The 17,616-nt window shown below is 32.4% G+C and overlaps 1 protein-coding gene across 1 annotated transcript in view; it reads right to left on the bottom strand.

Moving 5' to 3' along the window:
* The window catches only part of MIPOL1 (mirror-image polydactyly 1), a 314,174-nt gene that overhangs the window by 26,023 nt on the left and 270,535 nt on the right, over positions 1 to 17,616 (bottom strand). The window contains exon 6 of the mRNA XM_012657951.1: positions 15,639 to 15,869. Within this exon, the coding sequence (XP_012513405.1) occupies positions 15,639 to 15,869 (231 nt within the window). The remainder of the gene's footprint in view (positions 1 to 15,638; positions 15,870 to 17,616) is intronic.

Genomic DNA, 17,616 nt, shown 5'->3' with positions numbered 1-17,616 from the left:
TCTAACTCCTGAGCTCAAACAATCTGCCCGCCTCGGCCTCCCAGAGTGCTAGGATTACAGGCGTGAGCCACCACACCCAGCCAAGAGGCATAAAATTAATGGAAAAATCCATTAATTCACCTCAATATTCTCTTCACCAGATCTATAAATTGTGTTCACTTGATCACACTACTTACATTGCTTATTAAGTAGCTATTACTTAAAAAACAATTAAAGAGAGAAAATATCAGAATAATAATATTCAATTTAGTTTTTCATATATTGGAGTAAAGACCCAAACTCTTACAATGTGCTATTTGCAGAAATATTCTAGCAAAGGAAGGCTAAAAAACTTCTATTATTTCATTTTAAAAGTAAAATGTTAAGAATTCCAAATATCATCTCATAAGCAGTTATTTAATGTCATAATATGTTACTAAATTTTAATCTACTTTCTTATTTATATTCGGTCCCTAAACCAAACTTAATATACCATTATAAAATTTAACAAATTGTGCTTTTTCTTACATAGCTGAAGTCAAACACTATGTAATGTTCCATATTATGAATATTAAAGATTGTGTTTAAATAAAATTTATAAAGCAATCAATGTAAATTAACTTCTTTTATCTTATGCCAATGCAAAAAAGGATGTTTAAAACACTACCTAGAGAATATATATTGCTATTAAACAGATTCAAGCGTTAAGAAAGGTTAGGAAATGTTGCTTTAACATTGCTAAGGTTTTGATCATTCTAAACCCAGAAAAGTTTCAATTAATGACGAAGGAAGGAAGTCAATGATTTTTATACTGCCAAGTGAAATGCAGCAAGCCAGAATAACTGGTTAGTTTTATTAAGGTATCTTATTAAGATGGCTTATTAAGCTACTCACTATTGTTTTCATAGGGCTTTAGGCTGATACTAAACTTTAAAATGTAGGATTCGTTCCTTCCTAACTTTCATAAAAGTCATATATAATTAGCACTGAATGAAATTTTCTAATGTCAACATTTCAAATTTTGATTAACAGGGAATACAAATCAACTTTATTCAAGTTTAATTCAAAAGACGGGCAACATCCTTTGGGAGACTAGCAGAGATAATATATCAATGCAACTTCAAATTTCAGACTAAGCCATGGGCCTACAAAGTAAAAGTAATATTCAACTTATTAAGCTGGCATCATCGCACTCATTTTCTCTACCTGATTTAACTTGGATTCATAGAAACCATATATTCTCAAATTGAAATCAACATCTAGGGTTTAGAATATAATCAGGACCCTACTGTTGATAGATTTGATGATTGATCTACACAGAGTATGAAAGATGATGAAAATAAAGATAAAGCAACAGTTGACAAAAGTGGTGCACATACTGAACAGGAGTAAGATATGACATTTAGACAGTGTTAGGGTTTCTTGATAGCATGTAATTAAAAATGTGGCCAAATTCCACAAGGTGGAAAGAACTGGAGTTCAGATCCATAATATCACTATCATTTTTGAACATGAAACATCATTCAATAGAAATCATACAAGTTAGGATAACTTAGGAAGTTATCATCAGTGTTATCTTTAATGAAGATAAATCAGCTGTGTCTTTTTTTTCCCCCTAGAAGTGTCTTTTTCATCTTTTATACAGTATTCAGGGTGAGAACTAGAGTTAGGTGAGTGAGGCACTCATTTCAAGTTAAAATTTAAGAGGGCCAGCTGGGTGTGGTGGCTCATGCCTATAATCCTAGCACTCTGGGAGACCAAGGTGGGAGGATTGCTTGAGCTCAGGAATTCGAGACCAGCCTGAGCAAGAGTGAGACCCAAACTCTACCAAAAACATAAAAATTAGCCGGGTTTTGTGGTGTGCGCCTGTAGGTCTAGCCACTTGGGAGGCTGAGGCAGGAGGATTGCTTGAGCCCAAGAGTTCGAGGTTGCTGTGAGCTAGGCTGATGCCACAGCACTCTACTTAGGGGAAGGGAATGAGACTCTGTCTCAAAAAAAAAAAAGAAAACAACAAATTAAGGGGGTGCAAAAACAAACCGCTCAGTAATAAAGATAAACAACGTTTTAATTAGTTTTCAAAATCAAAATTAATACAAAAACTCCATGATAAACATAATATCAAAAGGAAAGGATCACAATACCTAGTCTGACATTGACAAAGTCTCTGAGGCAAAACTTCTTTACATTATAGTGGGTTTCTTTAAAAGATGAATTTTGATTAAAGGTTGTGTGGTTAAGGTCTGTTATCATTTACATAAGCACAGAATATTTGAGTCAGAAAAATTTCCAAAGTAAATTTTAATAATAACCCCTCAAATATTGTTTGAAGGCACTTGACATCATAAATCTCCCTGTCTAAACTCACTCTGATTTTAAGCTTTAAACTCCTGAGTATTAATATATATTAAGTAAGTTCTCCCAAATTATTTAGACTTACTGATTCTAGTTCCGAAGTAGCTTCTTTTAACTAATTATATGGCTGACTGATGGTCTTTGCTTGAATTAATTACCCTAGGGGCTACGATGTGGTGATTTGCTAATTTTATCATTCTATCTACATTTATTAACTGTTAATAACTATTAATAACTACATGTATTAACTGTCTACTATTCATTAACTGACATTCTTCTGTACAAAAGGGCTTTTTCCTCTCCATCCTCCATCTCTTTTTTTTTTTTTTTTGAGTATGTTTATTTACAGACTCTAGGAAAGAAAAGTTCAATAGTCTATAATCAAATACAGTTCTTTTTTTGATCCATCAATTGTCCCAAGTTTGGTCAATGGGAACATTTTCAAGCTGGCTTCTGTGTCCTTTCTCTATAACTCCATCAGTCTTTGAGCATTTGTTTCCTGGCACAAAAAGATATCCCAGACTTACTCTGTACTTTCTCTGACCCAGACCTACGAGCTTTGGTACCTTTTGATGGGAAATGGTATTTAGAAACTAAAATCTGTATGCTAGGTGTGTCTATTATTGCTTCTAAGGCCCTTTTCAGTGGATAGAGTTAAGAAAAAAATATATTTAAAATCATGAGTTCATATTAATATTTCTAATTCAAATTTAACATTACAGTTTCTTTTTCCTAAAGCCATTTATTTTACAAGGAAAATTTTGGCTCCTAATAATATTTATTTACTTATTTGTTCGATCCAACAATATACATAAAGTAGTCTCAAAATGTTAATACCAATAGCACTATGAACATATTGAGCAAAGTTTAAGATTTCTTCATATTTCTGTTTCTTCTTAGAATATATGCCACTAAGAATGTACACAAGTATGATGATCAAAAGATACTTGAATTAATCATTTTCTCTATAAATGTCTTAAATTTTGATATACAGTTAGGTACATTTATTTCAATTTGCAGGCATTTTTAGAGCTTTCTTTTTATCTTTTAAATTTGATTTTAATTTCTGAATATGTAAAAGATTTACATGGTTCAAAAGTCAAAACTATACAAAAGGGTATAATTAATAAAGTTACACTCCCATCCTCTGCCTGCATCTCCTTCCCACCTACCTACCTCCAAAGGCAACAGTTTTCTTTTTTTCTTTCTTTACTTCTTTTTTTTTTTCTTAGAGACAGGGTCTTGCTCTGTCACTGAGGTCAGAGTGTGGTAGCACCATCATAGCTCACTATAACCCTGAACTCCTGGGCTCAAGTGATCCTCCTATTTTAGCCTCCCAAGTAGCTGGGACAATAGGTGTGCACCACCATGCCCAACCAATTTTTCTTATTTTTTTGTAGAGACAGGTTTTATGTTGCCCAGAGGTAACCACTTTCATTAGCTTCTGATTTATCCTTCCCATCCCTTTTATTCTTATTTCTCACATAAAAGGCAGTCTATTAAAAGTACTTGATTTTTTTCAGTCAGCAATATGTCCTAGAAATCACTCAGTGTCAGTTTATACATATTTTCCTTATTCTTTTTTATGGTTCCATTGTATTCCACTATGTGAATATGCCATAGTTTATTTAACTATTCTATTTGGGTTGTTTTTATTTGCTATTAAAAATAATACTATAATTCTTATGTTGTTTCATATTCATGGAGGTATACATTCAGGATAGACTCCTAGAAGTGACTTTCCTGCAAATGCATATGTAATATTGCTAGATATTCCCAAATTCTCCTCCACAGGGGTTTTACCATTTTGTACTCTCACCAGTAGTGTATGAGAATGTACCGAACCCTCTTTATGCCGGGCACGGTGGCTCACCCCTGTAATCCTAGCACTCTGGGAGGCCGAGGCGGGTGGGTGGATCATTTGAGCTCAGGAGTTCGAGACCAGCCTGAGCAACAGAGAGACCCCGTCTCTACCAAAAAAATAGAAAGAAATTACCTGGACAACTAAAATATATGGAAAAAATTAGCCGGGCATGGTGGCGCATGCCTGTAGTCCCAGCTACGCGGGAGGCTGAGGCAGTAGGATCGCTTGAGCCCAGGAGTTTGAGGTTGCTGTGAGCTAGGCTGACGCCACGGCACTCACTCTAGCCCGGGCAACAGAGTGAGACTCTGTCTCAAAAAAAAAAAAAAAAAGAACCCTCTTTACTTGCAGTTTTCAAGGTCCCTGTAAAGAATCTCTTTTTCAAAAGTTACATGGTACTTACATTGTCTCTGAGGCTAAAATATTATTTTTTCTCCCTTAATATTTCTGATTCCAAATGGGTGATAATACTTTTTAAACTTAAAACATGTATTATATGCAAAAAACATTCAATGGATTACACTTACAGAGTACATTATACTTTTCAAAGCACTTTTATGCATCTGTGTTTATTTGATCCTTACTGCCATGTTTTGAAGTAAAGCAAGTATATCAACTCTATCTTCTAGATGAAGAAATAGAGATTAAACAAAGTTTAATAATTTTTACATACCTAATTAATGACAGTAAGGGTCCTATTAGTTCACTGATATTTTTGCTAGATATTAAGTTGCCTCTGTTATAACTTTCAATCCTAGTGTATTAATTTATTATATGTTAGTGTAACTTGCTAGATAAAACTATTAGGAATACAGACCTAATCGTTATATTTAGTTCACGGATAGCAGAACAGAAAGCTATTATTGGGCTAAGTTCATATTTTAAGTTTATTTTGCATAATAAAGCTTAATTTCTTGGGGTTTAGATTGAGAATTTTACGAACTATACAGTGCTAACCAAGTATAATGATAAAGCTTATTCTGGAAAAATATACCATATTTTTATTTTAAGGTAAGATTCAGCTATGTAAATATAAGTAGCAAGTTGAATACAATGAATTATCTTTCAATATATAAACAATTGTTATTAATTTCTACAACCTTAGAAAATCAAATGAAAAGTAGCAAAAATGTAATTCCAAGTCTGGATTAAAGTTCGAAGGCTTCCTTTGTACCAAACAACATCTCTTTGGATTCTCTGAAAAGGTAAGGAAAGAGTCCTATTCCAAATATAAAATGTTTGACCTAAATTTTTAATTATATTGATTCATTCTTGAGAATGGAAACATAAATTTATTCTATCAAATGGACTTCAAGAAAGTATTAAAGGATGGCATTAACAAATATAAATTGAAAGTCCTCAAACAGAAGCAATGAAATCAATAAGCATAAATATAAACCCCAATTTTAGTCTCTTTCTGATAATGTAAAATGTTCTTCATAAAACACAATCTGTACATTAAAGATGTCATTTATTTTTGAAGTTAAAAAATAACTAAAAGACTTTAGACCCACAAATAAAAGGTACTCCTTTTATCCTTTTCTGAGACATTGACCTGTATACTCATTTAAAAATGAACACCACATCTTTACATTATTAAATCTTTGTTTTGATCTATTAGTATTCACCAAAGTGCCATTTTATAAAACCCCACACTGAATAGACAAGGCTGGAGGTGACCATCTGCAGCTTTAGAGTCTGCGTTTGAATTGATGAAAAGAGCTTTGTGTTTTCATTGCCAAGTTTGATTCTTCCAGTCATTAGGCATTCTCCTCAGATCGCATCAATGAAGCCGGACTCTCTTACACCCATGTGTTAGATTCTCTTCTCCTCATGGTTTCCTTTGCCAGCAATACTCAAGAATGACTATTGGGTCTTAGGCACATTCTTCTCACAGCTGTGTTAAAAAAGAGCATCAGAAAGTCTTCCTAAAACCCATATGTGTATCTGGTCAGTTCTCTGTCTCAGGGTCACCTCACATTGTGGTGTGATTATACAGAGATTCATTCTTGTTCTTGAACTGTGCTACTCCCATCATTCTGGGAAAGATTCAGGCCCTCTGAGAGGCAGTAGTAGAGAACTTCTTGGGAGACTGATGTGAAATACACATAACTCAGCTCAGAAGGCAGACTATTTTAAGAAAGAAGATGTTTCCAGATATTAAATATGCTTTATGTTATTTTTACCTATTATATAGCTTGTTATATGGCAAATGATAACATAAAGAGAAATAACATGCTTACACGTGCTTTAGGATACTGCTGTATGTGGCAAGGGAAAAGTAAAATGATGATGTTATTCCAAGAACTATTAATTTTTATGGCATAAATGCCAAAGCAACCAAAAAATTAAAATTAGCTTAGAAAGTTGCAAAGTACCATTTACTATGTAATTTTTGGAATTTTTTTTTTAATGTTTAGTCAGTCTTTCTATAAAAACACCTGACAAAGTAATCTATAATAGTATAACTATTTTTTTTCATTGTACTTAGATTAAGAACTGAGGGAAAAAACTGCCTCTGTTAAATTGTTCAAGAATATATATATATATAATAATTAAGGAAGAAAGAATATATTTTTAGCTGCCACTATATTCAATATTGTTATATAATGTTTTTTCCTCTTTAAATGTAAATGATCAAGAATGAAGTTTAGGTATGGACAATATTTATGATTTCAACATCGGAAAAAATTACAGTGTAATAAGAAAAGGATTCTTTTATTCTTTAAATTTACTGAGGGCCAAATACACATCTGACCCTAGTAGGGAGAAATAATCAATCAGAATCTTAGAAGCCAAGTGAAATTTGTATTTCTACTTGCTCTTGAGTTCAGTTGAGTTTTTCCAATTATATTTTGGGAATAAAATCTATACCTAGTAAGAAAGTTTTAACTGTTTAGTTAGGCTGTGTAACTGTGTAATCAGATTTTAGATGAATATACTGAGGACTTATTAAAAGCAAACCAGACCATGATTTATATAAAATGTATACATTTTCTATATTAACAGGTAGATGCATTATATCAAATATATGTGTTTAAGAACAGAGGAGACAAAGGGGGAAGTTCTGAGTAAGTTATATCAAGTATAATGATATATCTTATCAAATATAATGAGATTGAGCAACATCCAAGCGGGAATGACAAAAACTTCTAAAAATCTGATTTCTACAATAGCTTCCTTTTCCCTTTTATTTTAAAGTGCACTAGTGATTAGTATCATTAAGTAACCTTTTCCTAGAGAGTTCAAATCACTTTATACCTCTTAGTTTTATCAATTCTTCAACTGATCTCAGGTAAGATGGGTGAGTACTCTTAACTTCACAGAAGTACCCAGGAGTTAAACAGCCTGTCAAGTATTAAACAGTAAGAAGGCTTTTGACTGCAGCTAAGAATAGAATCAAGGAAAAGGATACTTACTAGATCATATTAATGTATCCCTCTGAGAAGCTTACATTTCATATATAAATATACACATGAAAATCACATGTGAATGTCTCAGGTATAAGAACTGCTGCATCGTTCTTAGCCTATCAAGTTTTAGTTAAAATGTATATGATCATCATATCATCAGAAGTAGATTCTATAATTTCCCTAAAATGATAGAAACTCTACCTCCTACTTTTTAAATTATTGCTGCACTGGGACTAATGAAAAACAAAAATAAAACTCCGGTATTTTATTTAGTCTTAAATCAAAACAGTGTGGATCTCCCATATTTTAGTCTTTTGTCCCTGTTTCTTTCATTCCTCTCTATTGTGTTCACCTGAAACACTTTCTATCTATCTTAGCATGTCAAGATATATACTAGCCCAACACTAGTTCATCTATTCGGAGATAGCTTCTGAAATGAAGAATTAGATCAAATACAAGAAGCCATGTTGTATTAATAATTTAACTTTTTAGTTCCTACCATCATGCTCTTTTCTATTCATTCCATAAGTTTAACTATAAAAGGACCCTATCTTATCAGGGAAAGTACAGAGTCTTAGGTTTAGAGAGCCTCTTTTCTTCGTTAGCCTAGATCCTACACTTTGCACTCCACTGGAATTTCTCAAATTCTGGGTTGGGCTCTAATATTAACAATGCTACATTAATCCTTCCCTGACATAAAGGAGTGACCCAGACAATTAAAAACTATATGACTTCTTCATGTCAAAGTGAGACATTCCTTAACAATTTTGATGTAAGCCCAAATTCTTTAATTTTAATAAAAATTTAATATAATTATAAATCTGTCAAACATGGTAGGTATATTTGTGTATAATAAAAGTAGCTCTAAATAAACCTACTTTATGTACTCGATGGATGAGAAAGGTGATCTATTATACAAATATATAATGGAACTGATAATTTTAATACTTGTTTGATGGAGTATAATAAGAACTTGTATTTCATAAGTTAAATAGGTAATCAGGTAATTTAAAAACAATGATTCACAAACCCAGAATATTAAATTCTTTAAAAGTATATCACATGTCCAAGAATAAAAATTAAGCATGTTAGATGCTGTAAATCTTATGATGATTGCTTATGAGTCATCTAAGTCCGTCTTCTATACATAAATGACAATAAAGCCATATCTAGTTAGATCTCCATTTAGAAGGTGCCTTCTAAAGCTAATTGGAGAGGGTATTTGTAGATAAACTATCACAAATAAATTAACTATTTGATCAATTATTTGTTGAGGTACATATCATATTTCACAGAGCTTTTAAATTTCAAACACAAGAAAGATTTTAAAGAACAATTCCCAGAAAAGTTTTAAGTCTTCCCACTTATTAAGAGTACTAATAAATCAAAATCTCCTTTAAACATTATATTAAATATTGATTTACACCTAATGCTCAGTTAAGAATTTGTGAAACTTATCCTTTGATTCAATCAATAAGTATTTATAGTGTTAAAGCATGTCTCATATTGCCTTGGAACTTACAGTCCAACCAAGAATTGGTAGGAAAAATATCACAAGTAAAGTTGACAATAACCAGAATAATTTTAATAAAAACACAATAAAATTGTGAAAAAATTTTAGACTCAGACTTTTCATATTAAACTTAGACTTTTCATATTAAACTTCTTGAGAATATTTTAGCATAATTAATTTTCATTATGGTTAAAATCAGATTCTGGAGCCAGCAATAAAACTAAAAAGTCTAGTAAAACCTTTTGATGAAAATAGTAGGCTTTTTGTTTTTTAATCAAGAAACTGTGGAAATGCTCTGTTCCCCTTCCCAGCACCCAGAGTCATCTATCCTGTTTTATAATTCAACCTGCAAACAGATTAAGCAGCTGAGTTTGTGGAAAGTATGTTTGCTCTACACTAAGAACCCTTGTGTGACACTATGGTGACTCCCCTGACACTTTGAAGAGAACTACAGACCGTTCTTACTCATCAGCAGGGAAACCAGGCTGAGAATTCACAATTTCTTTGTAACTTCAATTTCTTCATAGAAATCAGTATTTGGTAAAGAGGCAGGAAAGACTTTGATAGCTTTACGTGTTCTTTTTTTTTTCTCCCCTCAGTAACACTCAAAAGATACAGGGTGTCCTATATTTCAAAAGGCAACTTACTACTTTAAAACTCTATCAATTGAAATGTTTTAACCTGAATTTTGATATTTTAATTATGTTACAAAAATTTTAAATGAGCAGAAGTGTAAATTTTAAGTAAACGATCTTTTTTAAAAAAGAAAAGTATAGAAAGTTCGTTCTGAAGAGTTGATACATCTTTTCTTGAAAATAAATTTAAAAGTTTATAATTTTGTCTATAGCTGTCTTACCTATTTATTATTTAGTTACAGTTTATGAGGTAATTTGAATCATATCACTATAAATCTAGCCCAAAGTAAAGATATGTAACAAAGTTATTTCAACGTACAACCTAGCTCTTTGGGAGTTCTAACCTCATAAGTCTGGTTGTAATTACTTTAAGTAACTCTGTGTAGCTTAGGCATGCTAAGTATAGCAAAATGTTATCTTTAAAAATCCTTCGGAACTTTTGTTCCAGGCCACAAGAAGCATGCCTGTAGAAGTAAAGACAGATGGAAAGTAAAATACAGCATAAGGAATCACAAAGTTTTAAATCTCTCATGATGAAAACATCATTCAATGGATTGGTGTGTCAGTTTTCTCTTAAATAAATGGGGTTTAGGGATGGTACTTGGCAAAACTATAAGAGAAGTTTTTCCTACAGAGTTCCTGTGCTCTTACCTGCTCTTGAGTTCCCTCTATTTCCACATAACTCTTCCCTCCAAAACCAAGTGCATTCAGTATCAGGAAAAAAGCAATCCAAAAGCTAAATCACAATGTACTATTCTTCCACAAACATGCACATTTTTCAAAGAAGTATATAAAGAGAGTAATGTTTAACCCAAGGGAATGGCTTTCCATTCCCTTGGTAAAAGTTTAGGCTTTATGACAGCTGGGCCAAGAAGCTATTTTTGGGCACTGGTATCTGGCATTCGTTGACTTTTACCCTATAAGGCATTATCTGCCTATAAATACTGGACAGTTTATGGATAGTAATTCTATACAACTTTTCTTGCCAGAAATATTCCCATAGGCTAAAATATTTAAGAAAATATTAAACGTTTTTATGACTCTCAAAGAAAATAAATTTAAAATTCTACAATTAGCAATAGTATATGGTCTCTCTTCACTATTACTACAGGTTTCAGGTCCTTTAAGTGTCATGAAACTTGATGGAGGTGGAAGGTTAGAACAAAGGTTAAAATCTGGTAAATAGGAAGTAAGAGCTCCCGGTTCCTGGGAGAGTGAAAGGTGTGGTGGCAGTGAGGGGAGGCAGGCAGGACCAGCCACAGAGGTCACACTTTTCTATGAAACTGGTAAGCTTTGGGTACTGCCTTGGGAGAAAAAAAATTTTATCACAGACCTAAAGCAGATCAGAGTACATCAGAAATTTTCCTGTGTATTCCTGACTTACTTGCCTTTACTTTATTCTGTTACTCTCTCAAACCATTAAAGTGCTCTAGTTCATTTGTTCAGAAGCATTTACCGAGTACCTACTTTACAACAGGCATCTTCATGAGCTTTTTGGAGGAGATGGAGATAGAAAGGTGAATAGAACAGTATCTATGTCTTATGAAATCTGGGAGATAGCAGATAGGAAATAGATACACAAAACAGTTTTAACACCTAGATGATTAGTAAAGGTATGGATTAAGTACTATGTAAATAACAAAGATAAAAGAAAGAAACAATTAACTGGAGGAAGCCAGTTAAGGCCTCATTGTAGGGGTAACATGTGGACTGGACTTTAGTAACAAAAATTTGTCCAGGCAATAAAATGAAAGAATATGTTCTAAGAAGAAGAAATAGCATGTGCTAAGATGGTGTGGTAGAGGTCGTGGGAGGAAATGATACTAGAACAATGACAGAAAGAACAAGGATGAGTGGCAAAGTGAATGTGAAAGGTAAAAAGAATGAGAGAACAAGGACAGGGCTGAGTTGCTGAAGTCCATTAATTGAGACAGGAAATACAGGAAAATTGGGAGAACTTTATTTTCAGGGGAGTGGAGAGTAAAGAGTTTTGGAAACATGAGACTGGATCTCAGGAGATAGGTGAGTACTAAGATAAATATTTGGAAGTTATTTGGCTAATAGGTAGTAGCTGAAGGTTATGGAAATGGAAGACATTTCTGGGAATTGCATAGAGATAAAATAAAAATAAAATATATAAAGAAATCATTATTTAGGGATAGTTGGAAGATGTATTCCCTGAAAGAAATGGAGTAGGGATAGTTAGAGAAGTAGTAGAAGAAAATGGTGCTATGAACTGAAGAAAAGAAAAGATTTCAAGAAGCAATGGTGAACAGCATTAAATGAGAAAGATAGTTCAGGTAGGGAAAAAATCGTAAAAGGTGACAGCTCTTGTCATTGGGGTACTTGTTAATCTTAATAAGTCCTAAAATAATATTTTGTGATCATATGGTCATGTCTTATCTATATAATTCCCAGACTTCAGAACATAAGATTTCTATTTCCCTCATCATTAAAAAAGACAAAACAAAACACTAAGCACTTAATGAATGGTAAGATGTATCATGTAAATTGTTAGGAATACAAAAGTGACTAAGACAGGGTTCCTACTCTCAAGGAACTCACAGTCTAGTAGGAAGGACACATAAATAGATAAATAATAAAATAACTGTATGGCAACAGGTTCAAGTAAGTGAGAATATTGCTTACTTGAAAAACTTCTAATAATCCTTTTTTTTAAAAAACACAAAATACTATGACAATACACAGAAGAGAGTGATTTTACTTTCTAGGAAGTTAGAGAAGACTTTGTAGACAAGACATATTGAATTGGTCTTGCTATATTGATGAACATGATGATACTAATAATATAATTTATAGAATGCTTATAATAGTAACTGGCACTGCGCTAGGCTATCCAATTATTCCTCATAAGAACCCTTCCTGTGAAGCCAGTTTTACTGTCCAAGTTCTTCATCTGAGGAACTTTTGCTTAAAGAGGTTAAGTAATTTGCTCTAAATCTCATGGGTAATAAGTAGGAGATAAGGATTTAAACCAGGACTGTCTGACTTGATTCTAAAGCCTGTCTTCTATCCTCTATGCTACACTGACTCTCATAGGCTGAATAAAGTTCTCCTGGGAGAAAAGCACAAAAGGTTCCAAGCAGAATGTCCAAAATATACAAAGGCATTTGGTCTTAAAAAGGCAGAGCCCTATTGATGAATTAGACAGTATACTATGGAGTGACATGCCAAGAGAAGGGGGGATTATTTAACGTGCGTTGTTCTAAAAGCATTACATGTTATATCTCATCTAATTCTCACAACGTTATGAGGTAGAAGTATTATTGTCCATGTCAGCACAAAGCTTTAAAATAAAATGTCCAAGTTTACATACACATTCTGAATCTAAAGCCCTGAAATTTTAAACCAGTATGCTATATTAGTGAAGATATATGAGCATTTTTATTTGTTTTCACCATGATTGTATTATTAGTTGTATAAAAACATAGTTAAAAATGGGCCATTGAATTTTGTAGCTAGGAAATTACTGGCTATCTTAAGAAGACCAATTTTTGTATAAGAACTAGTCATAGTGCATTGAGTAGCAGAGGAGTAAATGGGAATTGAAAAATTAGAGATAGTGAATATAAATCAGTTATTCAAGAAATTTGGTTGAGAAAGAAAAAGAGTCATGTGAACCCTTTCAATTTAAATTTTAAATTGCCTGGAATATTGACATATTTTCAAAGGACTCTAAAATATTTGCTTGTGATATTAATTTCAGGCCAGGCACACTAGCTAACTCCTATAATTCTTGCACTTGGGAGGCTGAGGGGGGGATTTCTTGGGGCTAGAAGTTCAAGACCAGCCTGAACAACAAAGCAAGACCCCCATCTCTACAAATATAGAAAAACTAGCTGGGTCTGGTAGCGCATGCCTGTAGTCCCAGCTACTTCTTAGGCTGAGGCAGGAGGATTGCTCGAGCCCAGGAGTTTGAGGTTGCAGTGAGCTATGATCATGCCACTGTACTCTAGCGCAAGCAACACAGCAAGTCCCCATTTCTAATAATAATAATAATAACAATAATAATAATAAATTTCAGATTATATGGAGAATACTAATACCATGTTACAAAGACTTATAATTTTGTTTCCTTTAAGAGGACAACCTTCCTTTTAAACTCAACAAAATAGGCTGATGTCCACATTAACTGCAATGAAGATACATTTTGCCCAACTAATGGCAATTAAAAATGAAATACAATGAATTGAATATGAAAAGGAAAGGCGGTAATGTTTCATTTAGGTCTTATTGTTGGAAATCAGAAGAATAAAAGTTTTAACATTTAAATTTGACATTTAACTCTTTTAAATGACATAGTTACTATGCTTAAACTCTGATCTATAGATTGATGCCATTCCATTTAAAAAGTTGTAATCTTTCTGTGGTTAAATGTACAAAATAAGGATATAGTGAATCTGTCAAACAGTTAAAATTATTTAATTTAAGGCATTTTCTGAGATGATGTTATTTCTACTTCTTGGTATACAAAAGTTCTTTCTTGTCCAAAATGATAATGATAGTTGATCATTGATGTTGATATTGATATTTTTTAACAAATAAAAAATAAACAGTGGACAATATTTTCAAAGATTTTTTGAAAATCTAATTGGTCTCTGGGAACCACTGCTTTAGGGAATTTTAGTCCTATATAGAAATTAAAAGATTACATGTAAAGAAAACTTTGAAATTTGTAATTATGTGTAGATTTTGAGCGAACAGAGCTAAATCAGATTCTGACTGTTAATAATTACTGTTTGTGATTTACAATGAAATAAGATCTTATATATTCTTAGAATGTTAATATATATTGTGAATAACTGGATACAGTTTCTAACTGAATATAAACCTAATCTTTACAAATATATATAATACTTACATAAATCAAAAGTTTCCAGGCACACTGGCAGTAAAGATTAATAAGCACAATTTCTATTTTAAAATGGTCTTTACTACAGTGTACCTTTACTACAGTGTACCTGATGGGATATTAATCAAAATATAGTTTCAGGGATGTTGAGAAATGATTGAGATGACTTATTTTCAAATAAGAAGTAGTGGGAAGTGAGAAACCTTGAAGTGAGCACTACTTCATACTGTAAAACTGGAAAAATATTGTTAGGGAAAAAGGTATGTCTTAAAAATTGAAGGTGATTAGGTATGTGAATGCTGTAATGCTGTTAACAATATATGAAGAAGGGTCTATTACATAAAAAGTGCTTCAGAAAATTATGCTATAATGTTCAGGTCCCATAAATTAACAAGTGGTTTCTTTGTCTGTTAATTTATTCGTTAACATTTTGCTAGCTGTCATAAGGACTGACTGATTATGCAGCTTTATTTAAATTTTAATAAAAATGCAAAGATCATTCAAAATAAACAAATATAATCATACACTGTGAAAAGCTGTAATGAATACTTCAGAAGAACAACACAAGAAAATTAATTTCACCGTACTAGATTCTAGGCACCTAGAGGTCTCAGACTGTGAGGTCACAGATGATCCCAACTCAAGCAGGATTATCGTGAAGCTAAATGAGTACAGTGGTAACTTGACAGCCTCTTCCCCTTGCTAATAACTTTGCCTATTAACTTAGGAGTATGAAATGATTTAAATAGTATGGCCTCCACGAACTGATGATCAGTTATTAAATAAAATGATTTGCCCTAAATAGTCACAATGATTCCCAAGAAAATGACTTTTTGACCCCAAATATGGATATGATATGCAATCTAAAAACAAAAAATTCATTTTGTTCAATCTACTTTTGTCTTAAATGATTAACAGCATGAACAATAAATACGTATTGTCTAGTTCCCCAAAGAAAGTGTTTTTTATTTTGTTTCACGTTTTTGAAATAACGCAAGATCATTCTACTTACTTCTGAACTTTTTCACTGGCCACTTGGGAGGCCTCTACGGCATGCTGAAGTTGTAATTCCATGTTTGCTCTCTCTGTCAGAGCTTGTTGCAGTTGGGTAGCCAGTTCCTCATTTTGTTGTTGAGTGATGGAAACAATGCTTTCTCTGTTTTTTAAAGCTTCTTCATAGGTACTAAGGGTATGGTTAAACTGATCCTTCAGATTTTCTTCTTGAGATAAAGATTTGTGTAAACTGAGAAAATACAAAAATAAAGATAAAAAAATGTATGCTGACTGATCAATGATCTATTTGACAAAAATCTCCATTTAGAGTCCCCATTTATAAAAATCAATAAGTAAATGTTTAAATGAGTAAATAAAAATAATTTTTCTGTCACAATATTATAATTGATCATTTCTCTGCTACTAGGCTACAAGCTACCCAGACAAATGATTATGCTACCAAAACATACAAAAAAAAAGATGCTGCAAGATGTTAATTTAATTATATCAGTGTAAATATTACATTCAATTTTCTTTAAAAGGAATAGCAGAGAACTGGAAAATAAAGTATCTCTATGCAAATAAAAGAATATAATAAGCTGACTTCAAAGAAGTCAGAAATAAGAGAATGGGTATTGGTTTAGGAGATCCAGGGTCTAGTCTGCTAAGCACTTAATGATAATGAATGAGGTTTATGCAAATACTGACCAGCCTTATACACAGCATTTTCTACTTATCACAGTTGAGATATAAATGAAGTTAAAATCACTAGTCAGACTGCACAGAAATAATACATTTTAGATATATTTTTGGTTAATGAATCTTATGACAAATACATCCACTCATTAAGTTATATAGAGAAATAGCATATAAATTAAGACTGAATGAATGCAGAAGAAAATGCAGACAAATAGAATCCTAAAATGCTAAAGGTCAAATCTTTGATATGTCATTACACCTACCGCCTGAGGTTATTTTGAAATGGCACCAAGCACCTCACTCAATTAAATAAAGACATTTTGAAAATATAAATATTTAATAAGGGAAATTTAAAATCCACATAGGAGATGTTCTTTTTTTATTAAATAAAAATCATTTCAGTATATGCATACAAAAGAAATGTTGATTGGAGACTTGAAATAAAACAACCTAACTAGATAATACAGATTGATATTGTGAAAGAAAGCAATATAATTCCTAAACCTGTAAAAAGCTAGTCTGTGAACTTTAGCACTGGCCTAATATCTACCTAGTCTGATACTTTATTTAAAACTGTTCAAACTAATTATAATTTTTTCTTTTAGTTTAAGTTACCAATAATATGCCTTTACAATGTGCTCACTTTGGAGAAGGTATCCCATAGGAATAAGATGGACATAAAACAAGAACAGTCAGCAAATCATTTCAGGATTCAAATTTGTCCCTAAGAACAGAGACTATTACTAAACTCCAGTCAATTGGTAACTATATACAAAATTACAACAGTGCGCAGTGTCACATTTGTAGAGTGCAAAAAAGTATCTTCCTTTGTGTTTTTCACATTGTTATTAATTTAACTAAGCCTATTTCATTTCTCAGTTCTACCAACCCATATGTTTAAAGACTGTCTCTTGCCCATTTTCCTATTCTTTCTATGGCCTTTCACACTTTCTGCATCCTGCCTGTTCCAAGTTCCAGTTTTCTTCAGTCAACCCTCTTTATCCACTTGAAAGATACAAGAAAGAAACTAAAAAAAAAGAAACAAAAAATAAAACCTTAACAAGATGTCTGCTTATGTTCTTTATATTTAAAACATTACTTACATTTTAATTGTTCATTATATTATAAATTACATAAAGTACACACAAAGTATGCAGCTTGACAAAATGTAAAGAACAAAATACAGAAACCTAGAAAATGTTCTACTGTTCCCTCCCAGCTGATTCCCTTCCCAAAAGGCAATTACTAATCCAACCTCCATCGAGAATAGTATTGCCTGTTTTTGAAATTTTTTTTTT

This window comes from Propithecus coquereli, unplaced genomic scaffold (assembly GCF_000956105.1).
Source record: "Propithecus coquereli isolate 6110/MARCELLA unplaced genomic scaffold, Pcoq_1.0 Scaffold116, whole genome shotgun sequence".
Taxonomy (NCBI): domain Eukaryota; kingdom Metazoa; phylum Chordata; class Mammalia; order Primates; family Indriidae; genus Propithecus; species Propithecus coquereli.
Note: the sequence above shows the minus strand (reverse complement) of the source record. Positions and strands in the feature narration are given on the sequence as shown.